Source organism: Pelodiscus sinensis, chromosome 18, assembly GCF_052426305.1.
Source record: "Pelodiscus sinensis isolate ZL-2025 chromosome 18, ASM5242630v1, whole genome shotgun sequence".
Taxonomy (NCBI): domain Eukaryota; kingdom Metazoa; phylum Chordata; order Testudines; family Trionychidae; genus Pelodiscus; species Pelodiscus sinensis.
Window position 1 is genome coordinate 29,413,729 of NC_143069.1, and position 22,463 is coordinate 29,436,191.

General features: G+C 58.4%; 3 protein-coding genes across 3 annotated transcripts in view; all 3 read right to left on the reverse strand.

Moving 5' to 3' along the window:
• Positions 1 to 22,463, reverse strand: part of LOC142823756 (alpha-1B-glycoprotein-like) — a 415,238-nt gene that overhangs the window by 179,579 nt on the left and 213,196 nt on the right. The window contains exon 8 of the mRNA XM_089770049.1: positions 7,124 to 7,170. Coding sequence (XP_089626175.1) covers positions 7,124 to 7,170 — 47 coding nt within the window. The remainder of the gene's footprint in view (positions 1 to 7,123; positions 7,171 to 22,463) is intronic.
• LOC149523355 (uncharacterized) lies at positions 1,257 to 2,561 on the reverse strand. Its single transcript, XM_089770374.1, has 3 exons — positions 2,394 to 2,561; positions 1,712 to 1,864; positions 1,257 to 1,371 (listed from the first exon to the last, which is right to left on the reverse strand). The coding sequence occupies exons 1-3, from the start codon at positions 2,559 to 2,561 to the stop codon at positions 1,354 to 1,356; spliced, it is 339 nt and encodes a 112-aa protein (XP_089626500.1). The 3' UTR covers positions 1,257 to 1,353.
• Positions 8,362 to 22,463, reverse strand: part of LOC102455270 (scavenger receptor cysteine-rich domain-containing protein DMBT1-like) — a 52,269-nt gene continuing 38,167 nt past the window's right edge. Inside the window, exon 4 of the mRNA XM_089770050.1 lies at positions 8,362 to 8,708. Coding sequence (XP_089626176.1) covers positions 8,377 to 8,708 — 332 coding nt within the window. The 3' untranslated portion in view covers positions 8,362 to 8,376. The remainder of the gene's footprint in view (positions 8,709 to 22,463) is intronic.

Below are 22,463 nucleotides of genomic sequence, written 5' to 3' on the forward strand. Positions count from 1 at the left end.
ATTCAATCTAAACAAATGGATCCATCTTGTTTCTTTAAAAATCAAACATATGTTTGCCATGATTTAGGCCCCAAAACATCAGGAGAAAAAAAACATTTATGTTCGGCCTTTCAATGGGAGTATTACGTAGCGGAGGGTGATCTGGTTTGACCCATCTTGTCATTGGTCAGACTTAGTTTAGTGTTATTCCAAATCTATTTTTAGGATTCAAGGATAATTTTATGGGTAAGGTGTTTAAAATACACTGAAAATGCCTCTCCTCCATCCCCTCAGGTGACAGTTGGGCTCCCCCATACGCAGCTGCCTAGGTAGGCGCCCCCAGCCAGAGCCTGCCCCGGCACCCACATCCCCTCCCCCACTGCCTGTCCCAGGCAACCACCTGAACCTGCGTCCCCCTTTCCCCAGGTCACAGCTCCTTCCCTGACCCTGCACTCCCCCCGACACCATTCCCCCAGGCCAGACTCCTCTCTGGCACCCTGTGACGACGCGTTGGGGTCCCCCGCCTCCTGCACCCCCGTAATGGCACGAACAGACTCCCCCAGCCAATAGAATAGAGGTGGTTTATTGCTTCTTCAGGATACAGCACAGCACAGATGTCATCAGGCTACAGGGAAGGCCTAGGATGCCTCAGCCCCCCTTGATATAGGGAAGGGGGTCTCGGCTTCTAAACCCCCCAGCCTGTAGCTGAGGCTGCTTCCTCCATGCTCCCAGACACAAACTAACTAACTCTCCTCCAGCCCTGCCCCAAGCCAGGGCAGACTTCCACCTTCCTTTGTTTCTCCCCATGGGGGGTGGCTGGTCAGACCAGTTTGGAGCCACCTTTGCATAATGACTCCCCCTTTCCCTGCTGGGTCTTGCTACAGACAGGAGAGGTCGCCCACAGCCCTAGCAAGGTCGCCACAGCCCTAGCAAGGTACCCCCACTACGTCACACACCAGTACCCCCTTCCCCAAACCCTCTGCTCCCCCTTCACCCAGGTTACAGCTCCCTCCCAGACCCTGCGCCCCCCTAGAGCCCCTCCCTCAGGCCAGACTCCGCTCCTGCACCCATGCCCCCTCCTGGACCCTGCACCCCTATCCACTGCCCCAGATCTTACCCCCCCTCCCTGCACCCAGGCTCCTACCCTAAACTCCCTTCTGCACCCAACCACCCCGCCCCAGACCCCAAACCCCTCGGTAGAAACGTGGCCCTTGATCAGTTGCCAAAATCCCCCCCCCATTAAAAATTATTGACCAAGCCTGATCCAAATGTTTTTTCAAATGTTGTTTAATCAGAGTTTAAATCCAGTTCTATACAATTAGGAGGGTTGGGGAGAGGGGGACGCAGCTGCTGGCTCCTCAGCTCGTGGTGCCCTCACTGGCTGTCTTCCTGCTGCAAGGGAAGCAGAATCCGTCAGCGGTTCATCCCCCAAGGACTCAGGGGTACTGGGCCCCCCGGAATTTCCACCCCCCTCCCCCCTGCGCTGAGACTTGTTCTGCTCTCTGGTCACGCCGGTCAGGCCTGCAGCCCCTAGGGTGAGCTCCTGACCCCCCCAGGGCTCCTGACACCTCTGCCCCCTCCCGCCTCCTAGGACACGGTTTCTCCCCCAACCATGCGGGTAGGACGTGGGGGGGGGGCAGCCTGAGGAAACAGGCGGGGGGGGACTCCCTGAGGGGATGGGAAGGAGACCCTGCCCCTGCCCCATTCTCCTGCATTTGCTCCCGCTGCTCACCATGTATCCCAGGAGCTGATGGGCCTGCCCCTGCAGGGCGTGGGCCAGGACCAGCCCGGCCTTGCTGTGGCGCCGCAGGGGGGAGCGGGCAGCGTGCAGAGCCGTCTCCAAAAAGGCGTTTTCCTGCTCCGGTGTGAAGAGCTGCCCAAAGACCTGAAATCAAGAGCACAGGAGGTTTCAGCTGACGGCCCAGAGCCCGGCCCCAACTCCTGGGGCTAAAATAGCTTCCTCCTTCCCCAAACTCCCTTCCAGACCCTGCACCCAAACGCTCTCCTCACCCGGCACCCCAAACCCCTGCCCCAGGTCACAGCTTCCTCCTGCCCCCAAGGCCCTCCCGGACCTCACCCCCCTCCGCAGAACAGAGCAGCCCTAGGCCACTGGCCAACATCTTGGAGCGGCTTCCATCAAAAAGCGTTGCCCCCCGTCCCGCCCTGGTTCCCCTCCTACGGGAGATCCGGGCTCCGTGCGTCACTGCCCCTAGGAAGCGCCGCCCCTTTGAAACGCCGGGACAGCGTCACAAAGGGGCAGCGCCGCCCTGTCCACGGCTCGAATAGTCGAGGGAAAATGCATCGACCATTCGATCAGCGACTCACTCCCCGCTTCCACCCCGCGTCCTACCCGCACGAGAGCCCCAGCCAGCCCCACCCCCGAGCCCTGCCCTGCCCTGGCAGCGCGTCCTTACCTCTCCCACCCTCACTGTGTTGCTGTGAGCCAGGACCCACCTCTCCTTGTACCAGTGCCTGCACCACAGGTCCTCTGTCTGGTGGATGTTGAGGCCTGGAAGAGACACAACAGGGTCATTCTGCTGGCAGGTCTGAGCCCTTCCCCTCCCACGGGTCCCTGCAGGCATCCCTGGGCAAATGGAGGGGCACAGGGGGCAGAAGGACGGGAACACAGAGGGACGCATCCCCCCTTGGGCCAGTCTGGGGAAAAGGGCTGGGTCCCCTTCCCCCGCCGCCGGCACCCTCAGGGTGTCCCTGGGGCCCAGGTCCCGGCTGAGTTACTTACCCCTGTGGTGCAGGACTAGTTGATACAGGCTGTGCACCCCCTCCCGGGCCAGCCGGCTGACGTCCTCGGAAGGGTCCGAAATGAAAAGGCCCAGCTGGGCCACGTGGTGACCCATCCTCGGCCAGTCGGCTGCGTTCTGAGGGGAGAGAGAAGAGGGGAGGTCCCTCAGCATCCTGTCCCACGCAAACGGCCGCTCCCTGAAAGGCCCAGGGTCGCCCTCCCCGGGGAAAGGGGAACGCGGATCACTCCCGGCCCATTCCCGGCTCTGCCTCTGCCTCCCGGGGATGCTCCCAGCCCCGCGCCCTGCAGCCCCAGACCCCCCGGCTCCGAGGTCACTTACGTCAAACCCCGGGAGGGTGGTGGCGACTCCCAGCAGGGCCGTGGTGCTGCCAAGGGCCCTGGCTCGCTCCTGGGGCAGGCGGGACTCCAGCCACGGGCTCAGGTGCTGTGGGGGAAAGAGGCAGGTCAGGACCCGTAGGGAGGCGCCGGTTCTGGGCAGAGCCTGGGGCTCCTCTCAGACTGTGCCCCCCCCCCCAGCCACTGACACTGCTCCTCTCTCGGCCCCCCCGGGGAAGCAGGGACAATGGCCCTGTCCCCCCCACGGGGCTCACCTCCAGAATCAGCTGGAGCCGGGTGATGTCTGGGGACTGGACGAGGAGATTGGCCAGCAGGGTGTGGAGGAGATCAGCAAGGCCCCGGCTGAACTCCTGCAAGACAAGGGGGAGCCCTGGGTCAGAGGGAGGGCTGGGGTTGGGGGATCCAGGCCGCCAGAGGCTGCTCCTGCTTCTGGCTGGGGGGGGGGCGAGGGAGGGGACGTACCTGATTGTGGGTGGGATGCTGCTGCCAGTCCCCAGACACTGTCTGTCCCACGGCCGCCCTCAGCAGGGGGCTCAGGAGCTGGGCCTGCAGGGGAGGCTTCAGGGTGCTGGCAGGAGAGAGGGGCAGAGACTGTTAATTCAGCAGCAGGAGACTTTCCCACTCCCTGGTCAGGGGATCTGCTCTTGGGTGGGGAGGGTCGGGGGGGTCGGTACCTGAGGCTGCAGGCGGCGCTGAGGCAATTGGCCAAGACCAGCGGTGGGGGGGAGGCCTCCATGATCTCCTGGGAGACCCAAGGAGACAAAGGGGCGTGTGAGACTGGGGCCCCCAAGAGACGCTCACACGGCCAGCGCCCCCACCCAGCAGGATCCAACCCCACTGCCTCCCGCTGCCCTGTAGCCCCCCTGCCCGGCACAGGGCCCCTTCCAGCACCCCCCTCCCAAACCGGGACCAGCTCAATCCCTGTCCCCAGGCCGTCTCCTGCCCCTCACTGCCCTGGTGACCAGCCTCTGAATCTCCTCATCCCTGCTCCCCAGGCGCATCCCCAGCAGCCCGCTCTGCTGCCTTACAGCCCCCCCCCCCATGGCCCGGGGAGACCCCTCCCTGTCCCGAATCCCCCTTCCTGTCCAGCACCCCAGACCTGCCCCATTTCTCTGTCCCTCCCTCCTCCACCAACCCCACCAACCCTCCCCATGTCCACCTCCCCCTCCAGCACTCCTGGCCCCCACCCGTCCCATTTCCAGCTCCCCCACCCATAGCCATTGCCCAGGCAGACCCCTGTCCACCCCTCGTATCCCATCCCCTCCTCCCAGCCACCGCAACTCGCTCACCACGATCCTGGCCACCACGGTGTCCCTGCTGCAGCGCGTCGCCAGGGTCCCCTCGCCCCTTTGGAGGGCGGCGAGGCAGGCGGTGGAGATGGCCAGGAGGAACCGCTGGAGGGCGGCTGGGCTCTGCACCCCAGAGAGAGTCTGTGAGCCTGGGGCCTGCCCCCCCCCCCGGACAGCGGCAGGGCTCAGGTCTCCCAGGAGTGGAGGTGGGAGCTGCTGGTTGTCCAAGCACCCACACTCCCCCCCCAACTGCTGCCCCAGGCGTGTGGGGGCCCAGCTGCTGCATAAGAGACCCCAGCTTGGGGGGCCCATGTCATGCAGGAGAAGGAGCCTCAGGGGGATCCCCATGGACAAGCCCCTCCCGGGAGGGGGGGGACGTGCTGGGAAGGGGCTGGACACACTTGGGTCCCCCCCGTGTGGAGAAGGTTCCTACCGTGTCCCGGATGTGGAGCTGCTCTTCGATGTCATAAACGGACACGTCCTCCACCCAGGAGTCCACCCGCTCCCGGCAGCGCTCCGGTGAGGCCCAGGGGGACTCTGTGCGGGAGGGAAGGGAACAGGGTGACTCCAGCGTCCAGCAGGGGTCACGCGCCCCCATGTCAGGGACCCAGGGCAGGTTGGGCCCCACACGCCCCTCGCAGGGACCCATCCCCCTTCCACCCTCACATCTGTCAACGCCCTCAGCAGAGCCCCCACCAGGAACAAGAGAGCCAAGCAGCAGCCCCCGCCCCCATCCATTGCCCTGGCTGCGGGGCAGACACTGGGGCTGCCCCTCCCCTCCTCCCCCCCAGGTACTGGGTGAGCCCCTGGGCCCAGCGTGTTCACGGCCCCTCACCTGGGTCTGAGCGGCTGCGGGAGGTGGCCCGGCTGCAGCTGGAGGCCCAGGCGCTGCTGCTGACGGACCTGGACCCACAGCTGCAGGGGCTGGTGCGGGGAGCGACGGGCTGGGGGCTTCCGGAGACTGGCAGGTCCCCGGGGGCCGGGCAGGGCGATGCCCCCTGGTGGTAATGGGGGCTGGGCTCCTGGGGCAGGTGTTTCTCTCCACAGAGGAGGCCCCAGAGCCACCCTACCCGGCTGCCCCGCTGGGCTGGGTCCCGCCTTCCCAGCCACCCCTGGAGCCAGGTTCGGGTGGGCCTGGCCGGTGGGCGAGTCGCCCCGAGCTGGTGGGATTCAGCTTCCCCGCCCACGGGGACAGAGGAGCTGCTCCCCACCGACCCTGGGGCCATCTTCAGGGCGTTCTTGAAGAACTGTCTGACGCGTTTGGCCATTCTGCAAATGAGGGGAGCAAAGGGGAGCTTGGGGCGCAGCTTGAAGAATGAAATCCAGGGGTTCCCACTCCCCAGAGCGACTGCCCCCAGCCCCCAAATGGCCCCTTGATTATTGGCTCCGTCTTGCACAGGCACTGCAAGGACCTGAGTCTCCTGCCCATCAACAGCCCCTGCTCAGCCAATCAGGGGAGAGTCTAAGCTATGGGGGGTGGAGCTTTCTTCCCAAAGACACTGGCATAGACCTGGTCCAGCCCCACCTCCCCAGTCCCCACAATGGGGGCTGCATCCCCCGCCCCACGGCTCCTGCAAATCTTACCCCATCCCTCAGCTAGTCTGTTGGGTCACAAGCTGGGGGGGGGGGGGGGGCAGCAGGGGAAGGGCACAGAAGAGGTAAGAACAGAGCAGAAATGCGGGCGGGATGGAGGAACCCAGCCGGCCCCGGGCGGGATCCAACCCCTGGGGGCTCTTACCTTTTGCACAAAGGTGTCGGGATGTGGAACTCACAGAGCACAAAGGAACCGTGAGGAGGAGACGCACCAGAGCTAAAGCAACCGGGGGTCTCCAAAGTCTCCTGGGCCCGCCCCCCCCTTTTATCAGCCTGAGATGTGGGTCCCTCTGTGAGGTCACCACCTCCCCACCTGCCCTTTGCCTTATATGCTGAGGGCTGCCCAAAGCCCCTGTGAGGTCACTGCCCCCCACCTCACCCTGCCAGGCAAATGTCCTGCCTCTGACCACCCCCCTGGGAAGTTGGAGCCATTCCTAGGGGTCCCCCCCACTCCCTGACTGGGCATCCTGCAGCCAGCAGCTACAGTAGCCCCATAGGCTGCTCCCTTCCCTACATTGCAGACTTCTTGCACGAGAACTGTTTCACGCAGGAGTTCTTGTGCAAAAGGTCTCGTGCAAGAGCACCTCCACCCTGCCATGTGCTTTTGCACAAGAGGGTCCATGGCAGTGTGAACGCTCTCTTGCGCAAGAAAGCTCTGATGGCCATTTTAGCCATAAAAGTGTCTTGCTCACGAAGCCCCTGGTGCCCGTCCACGCTGCCTTCTTGCACAACAGCTCTTGCACAAAAGGGGTTTATTCCTCGTGGGGAGAGGAATTCACGTGCAGTGTAGACGTGCCACAAGTTTTTGCACAAGAACAGTTGTTCTTGAGCAAAATGCCTGCACTGTAGACATGGCCTTGGTGTCACCCAGCACTGGACTTCCTGGCCAGAAGCAAGAGTTAGAGCCTCCCACTCACCCCGCTGCCTCTCACGGGCTCCCGTCTGGCCCCAGCCCTGGGTTTTGCCCTAACGCATCCCAGCAAGGCCTCTGGCCTGCACTAGACCCATTGACACTTGGAGAATCCACCACTGCCCTGGGGCGATTGTGTCTGTGGGACTCGGACTCACAGCTGAACATGGGGCCTGATTTCTCCCAGGACTTTGGCTCTTTCCTGCCCCGGCACCAACACTGACAGCAGATGGTGACGGCTTCCCCCACAGCGACCACCCCGCTGGGGCTGATGGAGATGGAGGGTCTGGGCACATGGAGCTCTGCATTTACACACAGAGAGGAGTGAGATGGGGAGACACAAACCCCTCCCCTAGGGACCCTGGAGGGGATGGACCGAAGACAGTGACCAAGCCATTTGTCTCGTGCCATCCCTCTCCAGCCTTCCACAAACCTTGAGCAGGGACACCACTCCTACCCCCTGGCTAATACCACTCCATGGACCCAACCTCCATGACTTGATCTCACTTCCCTTTAAACTCTGTTCCAGTTCTAGCCTTCACAGCCTCCTGCAGCAAGGAGTTCCACAGGTTGACTCTTTGCTTTGTGAAGAACAACTTTCTGTTACTAATTTGAAGCCTGCTACCCATTCCTTTCCTTTGGTGTCCTCTAGTCCTTCTTTATGGGAACTAATGAAGAACTTTTCTGTATGCACCATCTCCACCCAACTTCTGCTGTTAGAGACCTCTATCCTGTCCCCCCTCCGTCTCCTCTTTTCTAAGCTGAAAAGTCCCAGTCTCTTTAGCCTCTCTTCATATGGGACCTGTTCCCAACCCCTGATCATTTTAGTTGCCCTCCCCAATCTCCCAGCCTCTCTCTTCCCCTCTCCCACCTCCTTTTCCCAGTGTCCCCCAGTTTTGTTCAATAAAGACAGATTCCATTTTGGAAGACACGTTATCTTTATTTTGTACATCAAGAAGAGGGGCTAGGGAAGGGTAAGTGGAAGGAGGTGAGGGAGGAATGGGGCATGAGCCCCCGATGGGGAGGACTGGGCTGGCTCTGCGGGCTTCTGGGGGTGGAAGCTCTCCTGCAGCCTCCCAATTGCCCCCCCTCCCCAGATGGCAGCCTGTGGCAAGTGCAGCCGGGCTGATGGCCGAGTGCTGTGATGTGCCCAGTGTGGGCACTCAGGGCACTCCAAGCCAGGCCTTCTTTGCAAGCAGGGCACCCCTGAGAACTGTCTGTCCGGGGTGGGGGTCGGGACCCTTTAAGCGCAGCCCTCGGCTAGCCTGAGACAGCATCTCCACGCTCTAAGTCCTCCTCTGATGCCCTTCTGGCCATCCTTAACCCCGCTTCAGGGTCCACTTAATGTGGACGTGCTAGTTCGAATTAGCAAAACGCTAATTCGAACTAGTTTTTAGTTCTAGATGCGTTAGTTCGAATTAGCTTAGTTCGAATTAACTAATTCGAACTAAGTTAGTTCGAATTAGCGCTGTAGTGTAGACATACCCTATGTTAGTAAGAAATAAATTTCAAACCAAAATGTTCATTGTCTGCTCTTTTTTATCCTGTCTCAAAAAGGAAGTAGTCCATGAAAATATTTTGATTGGCCTGGTAGTCCGTAGACTGAAACGAGTTGAGAACCACTGCTCTAGGTCCAGCCCATCGTACCTGATCTTCCTTCCTATTTCCTTATCTCCAAATACGACAGCCAGCTCCCTGCACATGACTCCAGCGTCGGTTAAGTCCCAGTCATCATCACAGACGGTCCCCCACTGCTGTCCGTGTAGCACTTCCACTCTCCCGGCGCAGCGACTCGAGCCGTTCGCCAGCCGGAGCGGAATCTCCCCTGGAGGGGTTGAATCTAGGAACACCCAAAGGAAGAGATGCTCCAATTCCTGTGCATCAGATCCGAAAGCACACTGGGGACAGAAGTGCCTCCCTGCGATGGATCTTGTACCACGGTTGCGAGATGGAGAAGGGTTACCTGAGTAACCCACACTGGCATCTCTTCCATTGTTACAGTGTTAGGGGCTCCGTGGTAAGTTAGCTGAGGCTCCATAGTTAAGCAAGTAGTGGTTTCAGAGTCTGTCTCTGGACTCACTGGCCTAAAGTTTCAAGTGTTCATGAGCCCCAGCAGGGTCAGTCTGGCTGCAAACACGTGTCCTCCGAGCCCTTATTGAGCACTGGGGTATGGGGATCACCAGCAGGGCCGGCTCGAGCTATTCCTGCGCCCCGGGCAGCGGGCGCACGACGCATGCGCGGCCCCACCCCCCGGCGTGCCGAGCACCTTACAGCTGCAATCGGGAACAGCTGTCAGGGGCGCCGTGCACCTGGCCGTGCGGTGCCTGAGTGCAGCTGTAAGGGGCGCCACACGGCCAGGTGCACGGAGCCCTAACAGCTGCTATCAGGCGCCCTCCATAGGTTGCCACCCCGGGCAGCTATCGGGCTAGCCCCTCCCTTAATCTGGCCCTGATCACCAGCAACACAGAAGGGATAACACCCCCCACTCAGTCCTCTCATCCACCCCAGGCCTGCAAGAGGGCAATCACAGCTCCACTGGGTGGTTTTGCGGACTGTGACCTAGGGCCAGATCGAGTCTATAGAAAGACGGTGGCAAGCGTTGTGTGACAGCGCCGCCTAGTGACACCTGCCAGATGACACTGAGGCTCCGTGCGGGCACAGGGCATTTGTGTGCTGCGAGAAATTCGGACCCTCCCGCCCCAGAGCCAGATGAAAATCAGCCCTTGAGATTTCACAGGGAACAGAAAATCAGCCGCAGTCCAGGGACTGACGAGCCGCGTCGAAAGGGTTTGATTTGGAAAAAAGAGCATCTCCGGGTGGCAGCCGCTTAGATCTCTGGCCCTGCTCAGGAAAGCTCCAGGCCTGCCCCTCTCCCCCAGCCTCTGGCCAGGCTCAGTGTTTGTCTGGGAAGGGGGAGACCCTCAGTAGGGCCAAACTTGAGAGCAGGGTCTGACCCCAGCGCCCGAGAGAGAGGAACAAACTGGGGGGGCTCCGGGGGAGCCACAGGGCTGATCGCAGGCTGACAAAACCTGAACTCTGCTGGGAGGGGAAACTGGGCGTGTTCCTCCTGCAGACACAAAGGTGAGGGGGCAGCTGGTCATCCCCGTCCATCTGCTCCGGGCTGCTCCAGGGGGCTGGGGAGCAGGGGCTGTGAGCGCCCCGGGCGGTGGCACAAGGGGCTGGGAGCGCAGCAGGCGAAACGACTCAGCGATCAGGGAACAAGGGCCTGGAGGAGCTTGCCAGGCAGGTTGCGCCACCCCCGGCGCTCAGCTCCGGTTGGACAAAGCGCGTGGCCCCCTGGCAGTCGCCAGTCAATGGGAGCAGAGGAGTGGGGCTGGGGGTGGGTGCGGGGGGGGGGCAGAGCAGTTCACCCTACCTCACATTTTCCCAAATGGTGGCTGGGTAGTTAAATCCCCCAGTACCACCTGGGACCATCTCCCAGCCCCCAGCTGGGTCCTCATCCCACAGGATCCCAGCCCCCTTGCACCCTGGGAACTGTACGATTGTGCCCATGTCTGTTGGCTGTAGCCATATTGCAAGGCCTAAAGCCTACGGCCTTCATCAGCAGCCAGGTGAAATAGCAGCACCTTCCCCACCCCCCCTTTCTCCCATATCCCCGGGCTCCACTTGTCTTTATGGTTTGGGTCTGTCTCTTTGATTAGTTCTGACTGTTCTGCAATTGCTGTCGCTAGGTGTGAATTAAGGAGGGGGGGTAGATTTGGTTAGAGAATCTTGTCAGAATTGGTTGGTAAATTCGTGGTATAAGGGTTGGTGAAGGTGGAGCCGAGAGGGGCTCACGTTTCACTCTGTAAACCGGGGTCCAAGAGGAAGTTAAAGCCAACCTCAGAGCTCCACACTCTGCCAGTCACTCTGCAGAAACGAGTCCCCCAGGTGGACCTGGTCCTGACTGGGAGGAGGCAGGCGTGGGCAACCGTCCGGCCAGGGCCTGCATCACCCTAAGTCATTTGTGGGTCAAACCTGCCATCGAAAGGTGTGGCTGAGGACAATGTACCACACCGCAGTCTGGTTCCACCTGCCTGACCTTCTCGCCCCGACTTCCCCCTCTCTGCTGGGCACGATGCCGTATCACCTCAGAGCGTGGGAGTGGATACTCCAGTGGGGAGGGGATACTCCATCCCATTCGATGCCCTCGACCGTTCCACCCTCCCAGGAGTGACTCCTTCTGCAGGAGGTGCAGTTGCTCCTGTCTCTAGATACAGAGGAGGAAACTCCCCAGGAGTAAGTGGGTGAGGGATTTATTCACCGTCTTTCCGAACTGCGAAAGTCAAAGGTGGCCTCAGGCCCTTCTTCGACCTGTGAGAACTCAAGATCCAGATCTTACCGTGTAGGAGGACTTCTTGAACAGACGGACAAACGCTCTCCAATCTATCATAGATTCTCTTGTTTCTCTCTCTCTATGGGTATGTCTACACTACAGCGCTAATTCGAACTAGTGCATCCAGACTTAAAAACTAGTTTGAATTAGCCTTTTGCTAATTCGAACTAGCATGTCCACACTGAGTGGACCCTGAACCGAGGTTAAGGATGGCCGGAAGCAGTGCCGGCAGGGCATCAGGTTAGGACTTAGAGCGTGGAGCTGCTGCCTCAGGCTAGCCGAGGGCTGTGCTTAAAGGGACCCGACCCCCACCCCGGACAGACAGTTCTCAGGGGTGCCCCACTTGCAAAGCAGTCCTGGCTTGGATTGCCCTGAGTGCCCACACTGGGCATATCACAGCACTCGGCCATCAGCCCGACCGCACTTGCCGCAGGCTGCCATCCGGGGGGGTGTCAATCGGGTGGCTGCAGGACAGTTTCCACCCCGAGGAACCCGCAGAGCCACCCCAGTTCTCCCCGTCAGGGGCTCTTACCCCATTCCTCCCTCACCTCCTTCCACTTACGCCTCCCTAGCCCCCCTTCCTGATGTACAAAATAAAGGACAGGTGTGTTCAAAAATAGAAACTGTCTTTATTGAACAGAACTCGGGGAGACTGGGAAAAGGAGATGGGAGAGGGGAAGAGAGAGGGTGGGAGAGGGGAGGGCAACTAAAATGATCAGGGGTTTGAACGGGTTCCATATTAAGAGAAGCTAGAGTCTGGGACTTGTCAGCTTAGAAAAGAGGAGACGGAGGGGGGATATGATAGAGGTCTATAAAAGCATGAGTGGTGTGGAGAGGGTGCATAAAGAAAAGTTCTTCATTAGTTCCCATAATAGAAGGACTAGAGGACACCAAATGAAATGAATGGGTAGCAGGCTTCAAACTAAGAAGAGAAAGTTCTTCTTCACAAAGCAAATAGTCAACCTGTGGAACTCCTTGCTGCAGGAGGCTGTGAAGGCTAGAAGTAGAACAGTTTAAAGAGAAGTGAGATAAAGTCATGGAGGTTGGGTCCATGGAGTGCTATTAGCCAGGGGGTAGAAATGGTGTCCCTGCCCTCTCTTTGTGGAAGGCTGGAGATGGATGGCACAAGAGAAATGGCTTGGTCATTGTCTTCGGACCATCCCCTACAGAGAATCTAGTGTTGGCCGCTGTAGGCAGACAGGCTACTGGGCTAGATGGACCTTTGGACTGACCCAGTACGGTCATTCTAAGTTCGGGGTTCAGGGTCGGGGGCCTCACTGGACCACCTTGATTTTCATGCAATCCTGCCCCTGGGTGGCCAGGCTGGCAGCTATCCTGCCCTAGACGGCCACTTTCCTGTGTCTAGTGCAGAGGTCATGGATGAGGTCCACGATCTCCGCACTAGATCAGGCAGGCGCCTGCCTCTTGCAGCCCCGGGAAGAGGCGGAGGGCTGGGTGGCAGCGGGTGGCTGGCTCGTACCTTGCCAGGTGCAGGGTCTGCTGGCTGGGTGCTGGCAGGCTTGCACCTGGCATGGGCACCATAGCCAGCCCATGCCCCTTTAAGGGCTCCAGAGCCGGGAGGGGGGCAGAAGAGTTTCCCTGGTGGTGCCCAGAGTGGCCACCAGGGCAAGCTGGGGAGGGCTAGCCTCCCACTAGTTCGAATTAAGTGGCTACACAGCCCTTAATGGGAATTAGTTAATTCGAACTAGGCGTTCGTCCTCGTAGAATGAGGTTTACCAGGTTCGAATTAAGTGCTCCGCTAGTTCGAATTAAGATCGAACTAGCGGTTCAAGTATGTCGCCCCTATCAAAGTTAATTCGAAGTAACTGTAGACATACCCCTTGTTCCCCCAGCTCCCGTTCCCCCAGCCCCTCCAGCCCTGTTCTCCAGCCGCCCTGTCCCCCAGCAACCCTTTTCCCCCCGCCCCCCTGCCCTATCCCCCAGCCCACCTGTTCCCCCAGCTCCTCCTGCCCTGTTCCCCAGCCTCCCTATTCCCCCAGCCCCTCTGTTCCCCGAGCCCCTCCAGGCCTGTCCCCCAGCCTCCCTGTTCCCCCAGCACAGCCAACCCAGTTCCCCGTCTCCCCTGCCCTGTCTCCCACCTCCCAGCCCCCGTTCCCCAAGCACCTCCAGCCCTGTTCCCCAGCCTCACTCTTCCCCCAGCCCCTCCTACCGTCCCCTAGCCTCCCTATTCCCCCAGACTCCCGTGCCCTGTCCCCCAGTTCCCCCAGCCCCCCTGCCATCTCCCCCAGCCCCTCCTGCCCTATTCCCCAGCCTCCCTGTTCCCCCACCCCCCTTCCCTCTCCCCCACCCCGCATTTCCCCACCCCTCCTGCCGTCCCCCAGCCCCCCTGCCCTGTACCCCAGCCTCCCTGTTCCCCCAACCCCACGTGCCCTGTCCCCCAGCACCTGTTCCCCCAGCCCGTCTGTTCCCCCACCCCCTACTGCCCTATCCTCCAGCCTCCCTGTTCCCCAGCCCCTCCTGCCCTGTTCCCCCAGTCCCCCCAGCCCCTGTTCCCCAAGCCCGCCCTGCCCTCTCCCCCAGCCCGCATTTCCCCTGCCCTTTCTGCCCTGTCCCGCAGCCTCCCTGTTTCCCCAACCCCACGTGCCCAGTCCCCCAGCCCCTCTGTTCCCCCAGCCCCTCCTGCCCTATCCCCCAGCCTCCCTGTTCCCCCAGCCCCTCCTGCCCTGTTCCCCAGCCTCCCTATTCCCCCAGCCCTGCCAGCCCGCATTCCCCCAGTCCCTTCTGACCTGTCCCTCAGCCCCCATACCCGCAGCCCCCCTGCTCCTCCAGCCTCACCTGCCCTGTTCCCCAGCCTCCCTGTTCCGCTAGGCCCCCTCCCCTGTTGCCCAAACTCCCTGTTCCCCCAGCCCCTCCTGCCCTGTCCCCCAGCCCACTTGTTCCCCCAGCCTCCTGCCCCCCCAGCCCCTCTGCCCTGTTCCCCAGGCTCCCTGTTCCCCAGCCCCACCTGCCCTGTTCCCCAGCCTCCCCTGCCCTGTCTCCCACCCCCCAGCCCCTCCAGCTTCCGTTCCCCCAGCCCCCTGCCCTGTCCCTCAGCCTCCCTGTTCCCCCAGCCCAGCCAGCCCTCGTTCCCCCAGCCCCCTCTGCCCTGTCCCCCAGTCCCCGTTTCCCCAGCCCCTCCTGCCTCTATTCCCCAGGGGGCCCTGTGGAAGAGCTTCCACCCTGAGGAGCGCTAACAGTCTCCCTGGTCTGCCCCACCGGGGGCTTGTGCCCCATTCCTCCCTCTCATCCTTCCACTTACCCTTCCCTAACCCCCCCCCCCTTCCTGATGTCAAATAAAAGACACGTATTTTCAAAAATAACAACTCTCTTTATTCAACACAACTGGGGAGGGGGAATAAAACTGTGGGGAGACGGGGGAAAGGATGCAGGAGAGGGCAGGAGAGAGGGTGGGAGAGGGGAGGGGGAAAACTGGGAGGAGGGAGTTGGAAAGGGGAAGCAAGGGGAAGAAGGGAGAGGGGAAACTCAGCACTCAGGGCTGGGGGTCTCGCCGGGCCAACTGCCTCCCAGCACGGCGAGGGAAGGGGCCTTGGCGTCCCTGGAGGGATGGGGAGGAGGGTGCGGAGGTTAATGTTGGGGGTGTGGAGATTGAGGAGGAAGAAGTAGAAGGGGCGGCAGGAGGGGGAGGAGGACAGTAGTTGGGGGGGGGGGGGCAGCAGGCGCAGGACTGGCACAGGGCACCATGCTCTGCAGCAAGGCCTGCAGGTGACAGTTCCTCGTGCAGTCCCCCGTAAGCTGCTCCCGGCGGAGCTGCAGGTCTTCCCACAGCCAGGCCTCCACGGTGCAGTGCAGGGCTCGCAGGGCCCCCAGGAGAGGAGAGGAGTTTTTCTGGTTAGGCCCAGACTGGCCACCAGGGGGAACTGGGAGGGCTGGAGGCCCCTTAATTGGAAATAAGTGTCTACACAGCACTTATTTCTAATTAGCTGGTTCGAATTAGGTGCTATTCCTCATAGAATGAGGTTTACCGAATTGGAAATAAGGGCTCTGCTATTTCGAATGTATTTCGAAATAGTGGTTTGTATGTGTAGACAGCTATTAAAGTTAATTCGAAATAACGTCTGTAGTGTAGACATACCCGTGGGGAGTGACAGACTGCACGGAGCCCCACCTTTATGCTGTCTTGAAAGGGGCCTTTAAATTCACTAATAGTTTTGGAAAGCCCTGGTCTCTGTGCTGTCTGTCTGTCTGTCTATCAATTGCAGGCTCTCTGCAGCTGAGACCTTTCAAGTCTCTGCTGAAGCACTAGTCTAGAGAGGAGGCCTAGTTGTTTCTTCCATCTGTGGAGCTGTCTCTCTGCTGGTTCCAAGGTCTGGGAGCTGAGATAGCTGCGGGGTCTCCGCCTCAGGGGGAACTCGCTCTGCGGATGCTCTTGCTTCTTGTACCAATTGTGTTTGCAGTTCTGGTTGGGAAGGGGGAGGGTTCCTCTTTTTCACATCCCATTTTGCAGTGTTCACAACCCACCTCCCCTTCACCTGCCCATGGGGAGACTTCCCCTGTTCCTGCTCTTGCGGCCGGTCTGGGTTGGGGTCTCTCCAATGAAAGCTCCGGAGCCATTTCTCCATCATAAGAAAACTGACCCTCTTACATGGGGCCTCATTCCAAGACCAGTGAGGTCAGTGGAGTTTTTCCATTGGCACGGAGGGGCTTTGGATCAGGCCCTGTCCAGGCTACGTTGTCTGAGCCAACAGCAGGGCCCAGCTCTCTCCCCAGGGTGCCAGCAGCTCAGCCTGAGCATCAGCCCCCAAGTCACTCTGGGTGCTTCAGTGCTGTGAGCTTTAAAAAAAAGGGACTATTAAAAAAATTGTCAAACGTTTTCATTTGCTCAAAGTTTCTATTTGTTTTTCCAGAGGAAAAAAAATAAAATTGTTTTTGGGGACAGGGGTTGTAAAAATCAAATTGGAAAATTAAAAAACCCGAACGTTTTCATTTAAACAAACAACTTTTCAGAGATTTGTTTAAAAAAAAATCAGGTGTGGGATTCCCCTTCTCTCCTGTTAACAATTTCCTACCAAGAGATGGGAAAAAATGGGGAGGAATATTTTTCACAAAAGGATTTGAAACAGGGATTTCAGCGATATTACAGACCATATTCGCCCTTTTTCACCTGCTGTCTTTTAGGCTCTGCTTATAATAGGTCGTGTCACACACAGCTCCTCTTACGTGAGCCTCTGAGCTCTGCCGGCCCCCCGCGCCCCGTCTACCTGCTCTGTAAATGTTGTCTCCAGCCCAGGGGTGCAATGCGCCCAGCCTCCATCCCAGGACAATCTGCTTCTGCATCAATGACGCTAATAAACTTGCTCTGCAAAATTGCTCTGCGTGTGCTCCTGACACATTTCCCTTTGAGGCCCTCTGCTGCTTGGCTTCCCCCAGAGGCGTTAATGCCTGTTCACAAGACTCCCTCTCGTTCCTTTGGCCTTTTGCCCTGGTTCCCCCACTGGTTTTTATCCCCCTGATTCCAGCTCCCACCAGCTCAGAGGTCACTTCTGGATGCTCTTTCTCAGCTCCCTTGTGTCCTTCCCCATCTGGCCGGGCCCTGGGGACAGCAGCCTCCTCAGGAGCCCAGCACAGGAAGTGGGGCAGTCAGGGCAGAGAAGATGAAGCAGAGAAACCAGAAAAGTCCGGTGGTTGCTGATGTTTGGGAGTGAAATTCACCTCACTGTGGGGGGTCCCCCATGAGTCTCAGGCCTCATCTATGCCTCAAATCCAGAGCCAGCCCTACTCACCAGGGACTGGAGACATAGGCTATGTCTACACTGAAGCCTTTTGTACAAAAGGTCTTGCGCAAGAGCACATCCACCTTGCCATGCGCTTTTCCGCAAGAGATGTGCTTTTGCACAAAAGTGCCCATGGCAGGGTGCACGCCCTCTTGCAAAGGAAAGCTCTGGTGGCCATCCTAGCCATAGGAGTTCCTTGTGCAAGAAACCCCTGCAGCCTGTCCACACTGCCTTCTTGCACGAGAGGGATTTTTCCTCATATGGGGCGTCAGAGGTCTTGTGCAAGGAGCCCTGTTTTCTGACACTGTACTGTAAGTTTAGTTGCGCAAGAACGCGTGTGCAGTGTAGACGCTCCACACATTTTTGCACAAGAACGACTGGTTTTGCGCAGAAAGTCTGCAGTGTAGACATAGCCATAAGGTTTGGGATCCTCCAACTTCCCAGGCCCCCCAGTCACCCAGCGACCTTTCCCCCTGGCCCAGCTGTGCCCTTAGCCAGAGGGCTGCCGTGGGCCCAGGCAGTGAGACGAGACCAGACATTTCCTCAGTGATCCGTTCAGACACAAACAAGCAAACCAGGCCCCTTCGGTTCTCAGTCCTGCAGCCCGAAATAGAGACGCTGTGGCCAGTGTGGGGAAGGGGAGCCGAGCGGGGCAGGAAATGGGAGCCGTGACGAATATCAGACCTGAGAAAGGAGCAGAGCAGGTCAAGAGAGGTTGCAGCTTCTCTGCAGAGCCCAGGGGGCCTGGGAGCAGGAAGAGGAGCCGCTGGAGCCTCCGACTCTGGGGAGCAGGCGGGATCGGTGCAGAGGATGGCCAGGGCAGAGGGGCTGGGTGGGATCTGGGTGCCACTGTGGATTGGGCCCTGCTGACCCCATCCGGAGGGGACACTGTGGAGCTGTTTCCATCCTGATTGGTTCCTCCCACCACGCCAATGCTCCTGTCTCTGTGCCTCCTGCTTCCTGGTGAGTGTGCGGGAATCCTGGGCTAATGTGCTGGGGTTGGGGGGACACAGAACCGAGAGCAGCCCCTGGCCCAGGGAGTTGGCAAATCCCCTCTAGCAGCAGAGGGAGCCGCGCTGTTGGAGGAGTGGGACTGTCCCAACCCAGGCCAGGACCAGCACTCGGGACTGGGCTAAGATGGTACCAGCAGTCGGCCCAGGCTGGGGTGACAGTCCCGGCTTCACTGAGTTTCAGGCCAGGAGGGACCATTGGCCCATCCAGTGAGACCCCCTGACAGCCCAGAGCAGAGACCTTCCCCCAGCTCCCTGCACCGAGCCCGGTCACTTGTAGGGTTCCCAGGTGTCCAGTTTTGAACCAGATAGTCCAGCATTTGAGCTTTCTGTTCGGGACACAAATGGAGAAAATAGAACTATCCGGTGTTTTCTCAATCAGATGTGATGTAGATTGTGATGTAATGTCAAGTGTGTCTGGTATGTTTGTTGAATCCATCTGGCAACCCTAGGTGCAGGATCCAGTATCACCCCCTGCACCTGCTCCCTGCCCCCTCGTTACACAGCCCAGGGGCCCGTCAGTCCGACTGCCCTGCGGTGCCCTGGGAGCTCATGGCCAGTTACTGTCCCTGGGGCCCTAAATCCTTCCCCGGGTCCCTGCTTCCCCACCCAGGCCCCAGGCTGCAGGGCGGCAGCGTTCCCTGTGAGGAGCTGGGACCTGGCACTTGATTGGATCCCACCCCTGCGGTGTCCCTGGGCCCAGCTCCCCACGCCAGGCCCTTGGGGTCAGGTCGGGCTGGGCTCAGATGCGCCTGGGGTGTCAGCGCAGCCTGGAGGCAGAGAGCAGAGAGGCCGTTGCCACTGGAGGGTGGGGGGTGTTCGGGGTCCAGTCCCAGGGCTTCCTGTTACCGATGGGCCAGAGACACTGAGCCAGGCTGGGCTCCAGTCTGGATTCCTCCAGAATTCAGGGGGTCTGGCTGGAGCTCAAGGTCAGACTCATTATCGGGCTGGGCCCAAATATTACAGCTTGGATCCCTGCCCAGAGCTGGTTTATTTTAGTTTTGATTTTATTTGGGGGGAGGCGGAGAATGGGACTGAGAACTGGGCCTCTGTTCCAGGCTTGTCGTGTCCCTCTGCCTGTCCGTAGCGCGTTCCCTGCTGCAGGCTGCGCTGGGGCGGTGAGGGGCTGAGCTCGGCTGACAGGGCCAGGGATGAACGTAGCTACTGCTGGGCTGTGAGCAGAGCCCTGGGCAGAGATGCTCAGGGCTGATCCCTGGGCCATGGGAACCCTCCAGGCTGCCCTCATGGGAGTCACTGGCCCAGAAGGTACCTGGGAGTCAGGGCTCTGCACAGAGCCTGGCCCAGCCACACAGAGCAGGCAGGGTGCCCTGGTGGGATGGGCGGGGCTGGAACCGGACCCCAGACTCCTCTGTGTTGAAGAGGGAGGGGCCCTGGCTCTCAGGTGCCAGGTGTGAATCTCATTTAGTGCAGGAGGCGTGTGACACTCAGACCCACCCATCCCTACAGGGGGCGCTGTCCCCTTAGTAGCGGGATCCTGGGGGAGCAGGGCCCCCATCAGCTGCTCAGGGCGTCTCACCGCAGGGGAGATTCCAGCCGGCACTGACCCCACGTCCCCTTTCTGTTCCTAGCGCTGAGCCCCAGCAGCCAGGAGATCTGCTCAGCTCCCGGTGAGTCCGTCCGTCTGTCTGTCTGTAGCTAGCCCGCCGAGGGTCTTTACCCTTCAGGCTGCTCCTCGGTGTGGTGCCTGCAAGTTCTGAGCTGGGTCCCATCGCTCTGCTGGTTGCCGGGATTAGCGGATCAGCACCCAGTTGCTACTCCAGGACCTTCCCAGAGTCTGGGCCTGGAACTGCCCCCAGAGCCCCTGAAGCAGCTGGGAGGTGAGAGCGGCACAGCAGAGGGAGGATGCTAGAGCAGATGCCGGAGCTCAGGGCTCTGGTACAGATGCAGCTCCTTGGCTGTCAGCTGGTGAGCTCCACAGAGCAGTGACTGGCCTTCATCACAGGGGCTGCAGGGGCTGGCTGAGCTGTTGTCCAGACCCTAGACAGCCCCCGTCAGTCATTGCTGGCACTCACTGTCCCAGGTGGGTCAGTGGGTGCCCGCACCAGGGCTACATGTCGTAGGTCACTGCGCAGCGCCAGGCAAGGGGAGCCCAGCCCACCCAGCCCCTGGGCTCTTCTGCAGCCCCAGTGACCCTAGGGAATGAAGCCCCCAGGCCCTGAGAGAGCTCGCACCCCATCTGCCTAGCTGGGCTGGGATCAGAGCCTCCATCAGAGACACGGCCCAGGCCCCTGCCATTTACCTCCTGCCCCACTGACAGCACCAGGCACCAGCAACACCCCACTGAGAGCTCTGACCCCTTCCCCTTCCCAGGAACTCTCCGTGCCCCCATTCTCTACCTGAGCCAGACGTCAGCCCGGCTGGAGGACTCCGTGCAGCTCAAGTGCTCCGTGTTCTCCCAGAACCTGGCCGCCCGCGTCATCTTCTGCAAGGACGGGGAGGAAGTTTCATCTCAGACAGTCTCTGTGGGAAAATTCATCTACGACTTTAACCATGTGATGTCCAGGAGCAGCTCTGGGAACTACTCCTGCGGGTACGAGATCAAGGACAGTGAAAACCAGGTGACCAGATCCCAGCTCAGCCCTGCCCAACCCCTCAGCATCTCTGGTAAGGGGTGGTGTGTGGGTGTGTGTGGGTGTGTGTGTGTGTGTGATCCTATCAGCTCAGCTCTTCACCTGGGCTTAAGCAGGAGATTTTACATGATCCACAAATCAAAAAGGAGTCGTATAAAAAGTGGAAACTAGGTCAGATTACAAGGGATGAATATAAACAAATAATGCAAGTATGTAGGGGCAAGATTAGAAAGGAAAAGGCACAAAATGAGCTCAAACTAGCTAGAGACATAAAGGGTAACAAAAAACAGTCACACATTGATGAGAAGCACAAGGAAGACCAATGGACAGGGTAGACCCATTGCTCAGGGAAGAGGGGAAAACAATAACAGAAAATGTGGAAAGGGCAGAGATGCTTAACGACTTCTTTGTTTCAGTTTTCACCAAGAAGACTGATGGTGACCGGATGCCTAACATGGTGAATGCTAGTGGGAATGGGGTAACTTTTAGAAGTTAAAATAGGAAAAGAACAAGTTAAAAATTACTTAGAGACATTAGGTGTCTTCAAGTCACCAGAAACGCATTCTAGAGCAGTGTTTCTCAACCGGTGGAACGAGTACCCTTAGGGGAGTATGTCAACACAACTGACATTTGGAGAAAAAAGAAGTTTTGTTTTAAGTTTTTAGAGCGCTTTATTATTTTTGTACTTTTTACTTCCAAATATTTAATGGCCCACCCAACTACGATTAAGTTTTTTAAACAAACCTGTTGTAATGGTAGAAAAAAATTGTGTGTGTCTGAAAACTGTAGGTACTGGGGGTACTTATAATTTTTTTCTTTGAAAAAGGGGTACTTTTTAAAGAAAGGTTGAGAAACACTGTCCTAGAACACTCAGGGAGCTGCAGAGGAGATGTTTGAGCCGTTAGTTATGGAAGTCATGGAAGTTGGGAGAAATTCCAGAAGACTGGAAAAGGGCAAATCTAGTGCCCATCTATAAAAAGGGAAATAAGAAGAACCCAGGAAACTACAGACCAGTCAGTTTAATTTCTGTGACAGGAAAGATAATGGAGCAAATAAGGAAGTCATCTGCAAACATCTGGGCTGTGTCTAGATTGGCAAGTTTTTCCGGAAAAGCAGCCGCTTTTGCTGAAAAACTTGCCAGCTGTCTACACTGGCCGCTTGAATTTGTGCAAGAACACTGATGATCTAATGTACGATTGTCAGTGTTCTTCTGCAAATACTATGCTGCTCCCGTGAGGGCAAAAGCCCTTTTCTGGAAATGCTTTTGCGAAAAAAGGGCCAGTGTAGACAGCTGAAAACTGTTTTGCACAAAAAAGCCCCGATGGCGAAAATGACAATTGGGGCTTTCTTGCGCAAAACCACGTCTAGATTGGCATAGACGCTTTTCCACAAAAAATGCTTTTGCGGAAAAGCGTCTGTGCCAATCTAGACGCTCTTTTCCGCAAATGCTTTTAACAGAAAAACTTTTCCGTTAAAAGCATTTGCGGAAAATCATGCCACTCTAGACGTAGCCCTGGAAGGTAATAATCATAGACTCATAATAGACTTTAAGGTCAGAAGGGACCATTATGATCATCTAGTCTGACCCCCTGCACAGTGCAGGCCACAGAATCTCACCCACCCCTCTTAGAATAATCCTCTCCCCTATATCTCAGATATTGAAACCTTCAAATACTCTGAAGGCCCCAAGATGCTCATGCTGGAAGGGCATAGCAAGTGAGGTTCCGTAGGGGTCTGTTTTGGGTCCAGTTCTGTTCAGTATCTTCATCAACAATTTAGATGATGGCACAGAGAGTACCATTATGATGTTTGCCAATCATACCAAGCTGGGAAGGGTGGCAAGTGCTTTGGCGGATCGGGTTATAATTCAAAATGATTTGGACAAACTGGAGAAATGGTCTGAAGTAAACAAGACAAAGTTTAAAA

What these genes read in the sequence shown, in the direction of transcription:
- LOC149523355 (XM_089770374.1), bottom strand. Translation starts at nt 2,561, where the DNA reads ATGCCTGCAGGGACCCGTGGGAGGGGAAGGGCTCAGACCTGCCAGCAG. An exon ending in ACACAGTGAGGGTGGGAGAG is followed by an intron (nt 1,865 to 2,393) that starts GTAAGGACGCGC and finishes TCTTGATTTCAG; the next exon opens with GTCTTTGGGCAGCTCTTCAC.